The sequence below is a fragment of the Glandiceps talaboti genome, chromosome 4 (assembly GCF_964340395.1).
Source record: "Glandiceps talaboti chromosome 4, keGlaTala1.1, whole genome shotgun sequence".
Lineage (NCBI taxonomy): Eukaryota > Metazoa > Hemichordata > Enteropneusta > Spengelidae > Glandiceps > Glandiceps talaboti.
In genome coordinates this window covers 14,851,071-14,862,263 of record NC_135552.1, presented here as the reverse complement: position 1 = coordinate 14,862,263, position 11,193 = coordinate 14,851,071, and the positions used below count along the sequence as shown (strand labels likewise).

At 37.5% G+C, this 11,193-nt stretch overlaps 1 protein-coding gene across 1 annotated transcript; it reads right to left on the bottom strand.

Annotated features, from left to right (window-relative positions):
• Positions 1-3,411: 3,411 nt before the first annotated feature.
• On the bottom strand, positions 3,412-10,568 carry LOC144434513 (COMM domain-containing protein 3-like). The gene is made up of 5 exons (XM_078122973.1): positions 10,422-10,568; positions 8,473-8,584; positions 6,471-6,630; positions 5,838-5,954; positions 3,412-4,256 (listed from the first exon to the last, which is right to left on the bottom strand). The coding sequence occupies exons 1-5, from the start codon at positions 10,558-10,560 to the stop codon at positions 4,197-4,199; spliced, it is 588 nt and encodes a 195-aa protein (XP_077979099.1). The 5' UTR covers positions 10,561-10,568; the 3' UTR covers positions 3,412-4,196.
• Between the last annotated feature and the right edge of the window lie 625 nt (positions 10,569-11,193).

Genomic DNA, 11,193 nt, shown 5'->3' with positions numbered 1-11,193 from the left:
ACCGAGTCCGATTATCTACAATTTGACATTCGACAGTGACTGGTGAACACAATTTTCAAACCAGATTGGCAAGTCTCTGGGCTACTACATAAATAGCTGACATAACGCAGTATTATACACGACTGTTTAGTATCATATGTCTGTTTACGCTGTATACCTACGGCTAATTATATCTCTTTACGACACGTGGTAATCTATTTTGCCACTGTCGTCTGCTTCTATAACTAGGTGACCCAGATTGGTGAACAAAGACACTAACAGAAGTCCGTGCAGTATATTTAGAATATCTACACCCACAAAATAGCAAGTCACAATAGCTCCACGTTGTGGCATATTGTGTGAGGCTCTAAACCATACTGTTATGCGTTATTGATACAGTAGATTTAGGTTGGGTGTCTACAACAGCGAACAGTTTTCTGTTTGTTCTAGTCAAGTAAGTTATTCATTAAGTCTTTCTGTACTAATTTGTACTGCTGTCATTTATGGTCGAATTTAAAAAATAAAATATGTCTAACAAGGACAGGATGATGTGTACATGATGTGTTCATAATTTTAATACGAGAGTTCAAAGTAGTGAAAATACTCAGCCATGCACAAACATGGAAGAAGTAGATACTTCAGTATTTTGGAAACACATGCATGATCATGTTTTGAATTTCGGAATCAGTGAATGTTACTGAATGTTAGCAATCACTTATATTAAAGTACAAAAATGATTTCAAGTAGTGTCACACTACAGTAGGCTTTTTTTTCGAGAAGTTTTCCTGTTTTCAATCAATATTTTTTATTCGAAATACAAGTTGTAGATGGACTATATCAGGTGACAGACAAAATTAAGCCCATGATATACTATATAAAACTTTATAATGAAGGCCAACATTTTATATCAAGCATATCATAAGTCACGGCTCACACTAAAGAACCTGTCTTCTTCCGATGCTAGATGGGACACGACTAGCGAAATAACAAGTGTGTTTGATTGAACTATGTGACTGACTGAGAGTCCAAAGCAAGGACAAATTAGTCAGTTTAAACAATGGGGACGACTTAGGAAGTTGATAACAGTGGACTGCCAAAAAAGAGACGTTGTACAGACAAGATAATATAGCGCCATAAGACCTTTTCTTAGTTCACAGTACTTAGATATGGATGTACTATCAGTATTTTTCCCCCAGAAACCGATATTTAGTCATTACACGCCAAGGTCGATTTTAGTGTTGTATCTACACCTTTATCAAGACTTTATCATCCCCTTCCCTCTCATTGGTGTAGACAGCAGATGTTCATATTTACATGTTGCTGGGGATACCAATATTACGATGCTTTGGAGAAAATTCAGAGAGTTGGGGGTCCCAACCACTGCTGCGAACGCGGCTGTAGTCGGCGAATGTGGTCGTCTGCCAATTAATCTATTATACCATTTTAAAGCGCTGTATTAAATTCTGGTTGAATCTACTTGAGATGAGATGCCCGCACACAGAATTCCAAGGCAAGCATATTTAATGCTTTGTAATCTAGACAACATGGGCAGAAATACATGGGCCACCTCGGCTAAGAAAGTTTTATATTCGATTGGTTTTGGTTTTGCCTGGATTGCCCAGGAAGTTGGTAACAAACAACTTTTTCTTTCCACTTTTGAACTCAGAGTTAAAGACGTACTTAAACAACAATGGAAGAAAAACTTGGAATCGAATCCCAAACTTCGCACATATATTCACTTCAAGAATCTACTGGAACCTGAAAAATACCTTTATCTTAACTGTAACCGACAAGCTATCCGGGCACTTGCATGTTTACGATTATCAGTACTTCCTCTCGAAATAGAAAACGGGAGGAGACGCAACATCCCTCCAACAGAAAGGTTTTGCAAAATCTGTAACACAACTATGGTAGAGGACGAATATCACTTTCTCGTAATATGCCCACTTTATAATAATTTAAGAATCCAATACTTGCCATGTGATATGTTTTTAGAACCAAATTACTTTAAGTTTACTAAGTTTATGAGATCAACCGATTCAAATATTTTGCTTAAACTCTGCAATTTTGTACATAAAGCAATCAGGCTTAGAGATAAGGTATGTTTGACGTGATTGCTTCCAGTACCACTTGATTGTACATATCGATCATCAGTGATTTTCTCTCAGAACGATTGTATTTTCAGAGTCTTTCACATTGTATATATTTTTTTCATCTGTTTTTCTTAATACCACTTTTTTTCTGATGTATCCACCTTTGCATTTGGGCCGATGGCCGAGAAACGCAAATAAAACCTACATATATGTGTCACACAATATGATCTTTACAATTATAAAAAGGTTAGGAAGTTGATAACAGTGGACTGCCAAAAAAGAGACGTTGTACAGACAAGATGATATAGTGCCATAAGACCTTTTCTTAGTTCACAGTACGTAGACTCTATGGAGTGTACTATCAGTATTTTTCCCCCAGAAGCTGATATTTAGTCATTACACGGCATGGTCGATTTTAGTGTTGTATCTACACCTTTATCAAGGCTTTATCATCCCATCCCCTCTCATTGGTGTAGACAGCAGATGTTCATATTTACATGTTATCAATATTAAGATGACTACTCCATGGGGGGGGGGGGGGGTGTTAAACGTAGTTTGAAATGTTTTGTACTGCCCGTTTCGTAATGTTCACTGTGATTTGCCTCAAGGGGTAGACTCACCTATTCAACTGTTTAGGGGCGAGATCAATAGTTCAATATAGGATTAAAAAAAACAATTCTTTAAAGTTTTCGTTAAGCCTCAGACCCCCCCCCCCACCCCTTTTAACGAAATTGTCCAAAAATGAAAACGTTTACGACAGCACAATCAATTTCAAATCAGTATGTGGTAGTATGTAGTGCTATGAATACAAAGCCAGTATGTAGTAGTATGTAGTGCTATGAATACAAAGCCAGTGTGTGGTTAAGAAAAAAATCGTTCTTTTGTAATTTATTTTAGTGCTATGCATTTACTACAGCGAAAATTCTTCCATTTCTCAATTTGACATTTTTTAAAGAAATATTTGCATTTAGGGGTACAAACACACAGAGCCATTAAAAGTAATATCATGTTTGTAGGATGAGAACTAAAATGGCTCAAAAAGCAAACCTCTCATCCCAACGTAAAAGGCTAGCTTTTATCATAAAGTGAACTGTTGATCTCGATGCCCCTATCTCAAAATTGACCTATAAGGTTTACTGCAAGGAGTCTGTATTCTTTGCAGCTCATTATCTTTTAGATTTTAACTGTAACTCTGTGAACTTCAGTGAAAAGTGACACAATATATTGAAGAGCTACGGGTACATATTCTTGCTGTTTTGAACCACAGCCAAGCAAGCATGGAGACTCAACAATGTGTGAGCTAAAGGTTGTATTACATTTATTTCAATAAAACTCTGAAACTTAAACACAACACCTGTTGACAGTAGCAACGTTAATGTAATAATTTGGCTCGGCATAGAATACAACGCTTGGTTCGATAAACTTTTTAAGTTGATGGTAACATCTTACGTGCCTCAGAAATAAAGTCTTTTAAACTTTAGCTGTTACTTCATTCAAAAAAATGAGGGGTGACTGAATAAATTGTTTAAATAATAGAGGGTCACAATATTATAGAATTTAGCCATTTTAGAATCCAATATGGCTGCTAAATACTGTGTTAACTTATAGACCCTAGGGTCTTTGGTTAACTCTGATATGGGAAAATAACAGATTGTGGTTTTCCTTGAAAATGAGACTGTGAAACCCCAAATTTCTTTTTATCATTTCAAAAGGACCAGGAGCAAGATTTCATACGGTAAAGTTTTGTGAGATTTTAAGAACCTTGACTTTCAGTGAAATTCAAGCACATTCAAACTTATTTGCCCTCCTTGAGATGAACACAAAAGCAACATAATTTACATATGGCAAATAATATGCAAATATCTACAAACAGGCATGGTAATAACTGTCATTGAGTTTGTAGCTAAATTAATCAGTTGCCATTACTAGCATTACAAGCGGTTAGTGAGACAACGAAGCAAAATCACAGATCACAATGTAAACAGGGCCTGTTGTCTGGCACTGGAGATGGGGGGGAATACATGCTAAGGGTGTGACATCACCCTTTGACAGGTTGCTGATATTGTATGTAAAAAGAGGGAAGAATTGTGTGTAGAGTCCATTGAAAGTACATATACATAATTTCTACATTTGACTGGCCTTTTCAAGGCTTTTGTTTGCATCCTTTAGTTTTCCAACAAGATCCTGCAAACAAAATGAGAAAAACTTAATACATTCATTTGACATAAATACACTAGGAAACTAGCACACACCTGTAACATTCACATACCTAGGACAGGGTTGTGCACATAGCTGTACCAGCTCAGTGAAGCCACAGGGGGGGCTGTACCAGCTCTGTGTACAATATTCCTGTAACAGCTCTGGCCAGCACACTAGAACATACCTATATTTGACAGATGTGTAACTGGTATGCCAACATCAATGTAACATCGATGTTGAAAACAGCAATGTAGCATAGGTTTCTATAACATCCGTGTACACAAGCTTTTTCCCACCACGATGTGAGCATAGCTGTAATATAGGTATGTCCCAAAGCCATGCACAAGTGATGTCAACATTGCTTTAACAGCGGTATTTCTCACAGCCATGTACCAGCTGTGTGAGCTATGCTAGTCAGATATAAACAAAGGGGGTTGCTACATGGTATTATTCCACCATAGCTGTAACATGTATGTGCATAATTAACTGTGTGCTACATATGCAGTACACAGCTATGGTACTGGGATGTGCAAAACAGTCGTGGCACAGAGGTGGTATTCCACATCCATGCAACAGGCTTATTTTTCACAACCATGTACCAGGACTGTGAAAATTTAAAATATACCCTGTAACGGGGCTGTGAGGCACACAGCTGGTATATAGCTGTGCTTTTCTTCCCAGCACTATGATGTGGCCACATCCTAGCACTAACATGTGCACATCCCAGTGCTAGGATATACAAGGTTCCTAGTGATATATCAGTTCATTAATAATGATCAAAAAGAAGTTTTCATTTTCAATTTAATTTCAAATGACTACAACATATCCATCTAAACAACTATTTTGCCATTGAACATCTATAATCACATGGTTTATTCATGGTATCTACCACAGACAGGTAAGTGTCTGTGTATCTACATATACCTTACTGTGTTGATCTCTGAACAACTATAACGATAAGAAGTGTTTCAAATTCTAACACCATTTCTCTGAGGCCTGGTCCAAGTAACTTATCAGGGTGTATTATATTCTGACATCACCCCTTTACAGGGGATGGATATCTTGTGAATTCACTTTGTTTAATGATCTCTTGGATATTAAATAAGATGAAATGTGTTGGTTTCATTCACTTTCATGTATCAGTACGGGGGTGGGTGGGGGTGGGGGTGGGGGTTACAGAGTAGGCATCACTCTGAACTTAGGAGGAAGTGATGTACGAGACTTGCAAGACAACTTCTGTTAAACATATTGTCAAATGTTTCTATTGTTATGGTAATTATAATATCTTTATAAGGGTTAGTTCCCAGCAAGTGTCACGTGTCACTTCTGCCTAAGTTCAGATCGATGCCAACACTGCACTGACTGTACCGACAAACAGAAAGTGATTGAAGCCAACACATTTTATCTCACTTAGCACCCAAGATTTTATCGATCAAAATCGCAAGGAATCCTTCCCCTTTAAGTCCTAGTTCCAGTGACACACTGGGGATGTGACAAATGTCATTTCCACACTGGAACAATGCCCATGATCTAGTACAAGGGGTGACTACATGTTAGGGTGCATACCTGAAGTTGTTCCATAGAGCAAGCAAATTGCACATCCTTTGTTTTGTCTGATCCACCCTGTTCTGTTTTCAAAGTTATCATGTAAACTGGCTCATTAATTTTGTCAACAAAATTGTTCTGAAGAGAGAGAGAGAGAGAAAAAAAAAATACAAATGTCAGTCACTTTTATGAAAATCCTGTGTTGCAAATGTATGTATTCATTATAAAATGTGAAATTAATTAATAATTACATGTTAGTTTTACATAAAGCAGTCCCTAACAGTGAGTGAAATTATCAACGTTTTGAATCAAAATTCTGTTACAAAAGTGGAGGCACAATAATTGTGAGCACACTGCTCTACAAAAACTTAGAACGAAATACCATGAAATGTTCAAATACACGGTAACATACACACAGAAAGACCAAAAGAATTGCACACATGAAAAAGAAGTGCAAACACACACCCTAAAACTAATAGAATATACCCAGATAACAACAGAGACAAGAGTTATGTGTTTTAATCTACTTCTCTTTCTGTTTCAACTGCAGGGGAATCATGCTGGTGGTTGGGAGGGGGTTGGTGGTGAAGGGGAGGGGGAAGGGGAGGTTTGTGATACATTGCAGGTGTGGGATTCACAAATTCATAACCATACCTTGAGATAGAAATCTAGTCTCCAATCCACATCAACAATATGTGGTGGTGTATGCCCTATACTGCTTAATAATGCTTGAATTTCAGATTTTTTACTAAGAAATATGTTGTTGAAACTGTCAATTCTGTCTGGTACAAACTTGAGGTCTTCTAAAAGTGGACTGCAAGAAAAAAGAGCGAGGAAAAATATATCGCTTCATATAAAATTACAATGATGCATTTACATATGAACAGCAAGAACAATGACTCATTTACATATGAATGCCAAGAACAAAGTCAGGTGATAAATACTTACAGGCTTTGTTAAGGGCAACTTTGATATACCTACTTTTATATATGCATTGCCATAGTAACTATTTTCATGGTAATCTTCTTAATTGTGTACTATCATATCTCTTCGTACAATTAATAATGTGTTGTCTTGTGCAATGGGAATACATTGTTTTTTGAGGACTTTCCTAGAGTATTTTATACATAATAGCAATAAATAAAAATAGCTCCATTGACATTGTAGTACAACCCATCATCGTAAACCACAGAATCTTTTACAGCACCATCAATTGTCTGAGGGTTTCATTGGTATGATGTTCACTCTTGCCATTTTCCTTACTATCAATGGTTTTACAGCAATTTCACCAACAGACCTAGTTGTGGATAGTACATGTACAACCCTATATTACTGGTACATGTATATCTTTATGGGCTTCAGTTGCCCTATAAACTACTTACTAGATCTGTACAAGGAAATATCTAAGCTGTGAAAATTATTGGAAAATCTATTGTTCATGGTTTCAAGAACCAATAAAGCTACTTTGGAACGGTAAATTTGAAATGAATGCGACTTTCAAATCCATGTACTATGGACCTTGAAATATTGTATTTTATTTCATTTCATTTTTGATATCAACTATTATCAATTTATGGACATATTATTCTGCCAGTTTCAAAGATGTTAAAGACTTCATTCCAAGTAATATCCTGTATTGTGAGTTGCTAGGGACTACACTGTACATGTGTAGTCATGTACTTCTAGTTACTGAGTGATAGGTTACAACAAAATCTAACTACAAACATTATCAATACATGCAGGCAATGATTCAACTTTCATGACCCCTGTGTGACACCAGAATAGTATGCTAGGTGTCACCTTTGATAAGGTTTCATCTGAGTGGTAGAGTAACAAAGTGTAACTGAACAAATTATGTATCGTAGGTCAAAGTTCATGACCCCTATGTGACACCAGACTAGTATGTTGGGTGCTATGCATCCTTAATAAATCTAAATCAAATTATAAACATACCCCCCCCCCAACTTTTTGTCACAGTCAAATAGCCAAAATACTGCTCCCCAGAAAAATATCTACATTTACATTACCAGTAGCTTCAAAGGTGAGTTAAGAACAGGTATTGAAGACATTTAAAATTCTTGTTGAATAGCGTGGGTTTTTTTTTCTCATTTTAACCAGGTGTAAACCTCCTTGTTCAAACAACAGTCATGAAAATGATGAAGTGTTTGTCTCTTGGATTTTCAAAATGTTGGCATGAGAACCTTAGTTTATAAATGTTATTTCTTTCTTTTACTACTGCAGATACAAATGTACAGCCCATTTCATATTAATATCCACCGACTCTTGTTTGATATACAGAAACCAATAAGAAACTGCACATTCTACACTTTAGGATAGCCTGATCACAATTTCTCATTTCATTTTTGTCTATATAAACAAGACACAGACACATGGGTGGCAGGCAATGTTTCGATGTCTGCATCTATGGTGGCACTTTAGTTCATTTTATTTAGACAAAATGTAACAATAAACTGCATTTATTCACTCTTGCTATCTTGAAGTGTAGCATGCGTAGTTTCTTATCAGTTTCTGCACGGTTGTATCAAACAGAGCCAGTGAACACACTAACATGAAATGGGCAGTAAGACTTGTCAGATGTGGATATGCAGTTTGTAAATGAAAAAAAAGAAAGATAAAATGATGGGAAATGATTTACCTGATGGACGAGGCATCGACGTCATGTTTACCAGCTTCTAACATCAAAGCTAGCAGTGATGCATAGGAATGTTTGAGTACAGCTCTATCCACACTTGCTAAACTTTCATCATCTGGCGACAAAAAAAGACAAGTCAAATGAAATACAAGCTTTTGGAGAAAGACTTTAAAAAATACTGTCAATGGAAATGTGCACAACTGAAATTTAATGTCTGACATACACATGCAGTGAGAGAAACATGCTTCAAACATGAAAACATCCCTACAGGATATAATGGAACATCCCATGAACTTTAGTCAAGTGATTATGTAACATTCTATAACCATGCCTCATAGATTTCCACTGTAAAAGGAGGACTGTTTTGATAGAAAATTACTCTTTTGGATGTGACTTAAAAAAACACTTATAAGATCACTTTCATTTGAACAATTTTTCATCTAGACACCCAAAGTAATGTCTCCACCAAATCTCAAAGCAGTTTTTGACTTTTGAGTCACTTACACATACACACACATACACACAGACATTTGACCATGCCATTAGCGCTACTGAACCTCAGTTCATTTGTGCTAAAAAAAGGAGAGTGGAGAGTGCAAAGTGCAAAGTTGTGTTTTTGTTAGAATTATAATCTGTCAGAAAAATAGCAATTGTTTCATGTCAATTAACGGATAGCAACCCATACCCATTCAGTCTGGCAAATGTTACTGTGAAAAGTAGTACAAATCTGATTCAAGTACAGTGTTCTCCAAACTATACAGAAAGCACAACACTAACATTGTCCTTACCACCTTATACCTTGTTTCGTTTCCCCTTATTTTAGTTTAAATTCATTATCAGGTAACCCTTACCTAATCCTAACCCTAACCCTAACAGAAACATCCAGGGTACTGGTGCTGAAATGTCCAGAGTACCGAGAAAGTGATGCCGAAATGACTGGGGACGAATTGTGTTCATTGATGTCTTGTTGACACTTCTTAGGACCTACTAGTAGTAGTAGATGCACTAGGAAACAGGTCAATTGGACCCTCGTCAATTGGACCCCTAACCAAATGAATCCTCGCCAAGTGTAGGGACTATGCCCGAGGCAAGGAAATTTATCAATTGCAACTGGTGAATTTCATTGCTTCTTTGATAAAAGTTTGGTCTCATTTAATGCACACCATGAATCTGTAGTTCGTTTAACACACATGGATGCATGGTTCGCAAGACTCCAGCGCAAGACTGCTCCCGTTCTACACTTTACTCTTGTTAATGTTACGGTGGATACCTTACCCACACCCAAACTGCAAACAGACTACACTCGTATTTGTACTATCTATTTCTTAATAATAATGTTTCCGGATTGTGTCGAATATCCCTGAACAACTTACATTGGTTACGGCGAGGGTACATTTGGTTAGGGGTCCAATTGACTAGAAAGCGATGCACTATAGCCTGGGTGTCACACACACATGGTGGGCGGAACAACGAATGTCCTCTTCACCAGGGATCAGGGCTTTACACTTACAGACATGGGTATATTTTCATATATAGTGGAATCACATTTAACTACAAACTGAAGTATGTCTTAAATTTGCTTATGAAGATGTGCCGACGCGACATACCCAGCACATTAACAGTGTCTACTGTTTGATTTTCGACGAGAGAAACGTATGCCTGAAGTTATGGTTAGACTTTACATGTAACAGAGCAAAACAATTATGTCGTAAATCAATGCCTGGGGTAGCTTGATTTCACTAGTCTTGAAGTAGCACTACGACTGACACATTTGTCAGCTCTTCCGAAAGTGTTACCTACAGTAAACGTCATCATGTGACATGTACCAAGTTCTGTTTGCATGCAGAGTATGTAGTAGCGGAGTCATTTGATGAAAGTCGATTTCTGTATTCATTGTTATGACCGTAACACTAACAGTAACACGGTGTACATGATCGAGAAATCGCTCTTACCAAGTATTGAGCTCTCAGTCGTTTTCTTCAAAATACTGTCGCACACTCTTCCAACAATCACTGAGAATGCTTTGTCAGAAATACGAGTATTATCTGCACAAAGCTGGAGGCCTTCTTGGACGTCCGCTGACAACTCCATTTTCTGTCTCACTTCCGCACAAATAACCTTTAACCTTGCAAGTACACGAGAACTGGAACGAGACTTCGACAAGCACGAGAGTTGAAGTCCCTGGACATCAAGCTCGATTGTCCGTCCGTCTACTTGAATCAGGTGCAGCCAACGAAGCTGTTCGTGCAACAAGCCGTTCGTACACGATTTTTCAATGGGCGAGCAATTTCGAAGCTTGGCCAGAGGGAGGGGAAATATGGCCCGGTATTTCAGCGGGCAAGATATATTTCAGCTGTAGAGAAAAGGAAGGCAGCAGTAGGCAAAGCGGACAGGTTTCGATATTTTTTCAGGAAGTTAGTGAACAAATTTTACATTTTTTTTACAATATTTACGAGATGTAAATTAATTGTGTAATACAATAATTAATTTTTGACCACGTGTGTCATCGAATACGTATATATTGGAGAAACTGTTTTGTTGTGAGTATATCAAATAGCATCCTGAGTAAATTTAACATTAGGGCTTCAACGAATAGTGGACAGAGGCCATATGTCTTGTAGAGGGTAGCGGAGAGAGGGGAAACCTTGGCGAAAATTGCGGTGAGCGGGCAGTGGGCAGTGGGCAGGCAAATCTGTTGGGTGGACAGGTCGTGTAATAGCGCAG

What these genes read in the sequence shown, in the direction of transcription:
- LOC144434513 (XM_078122973.1), bottom strand. Translation starts at nt 10,560, where the DNA reads ATGGAGTTGTCAGCGGACGTCCAAGAAGGCCTCCAGCTTTGTGCAGAT. An exon ending in GACTGAGAGCTCAATACTTG is followed by an intron (nt 8,585 to 10,421) that starts GTAAGAGCGATT and finishes TTTTGTCGCCAG; the next exon opens with ATGATGAAAGTTTAGCAAGT. An exon ending in GTCGATGCCTCGTCCATCAG is followed by an intron (nt 6,631 to 8,472) that starts GTAAATCATTTC and finishes TTTTTCTTGCAG; the next exon opens with TCCACTTTTAGAAGACCTCA.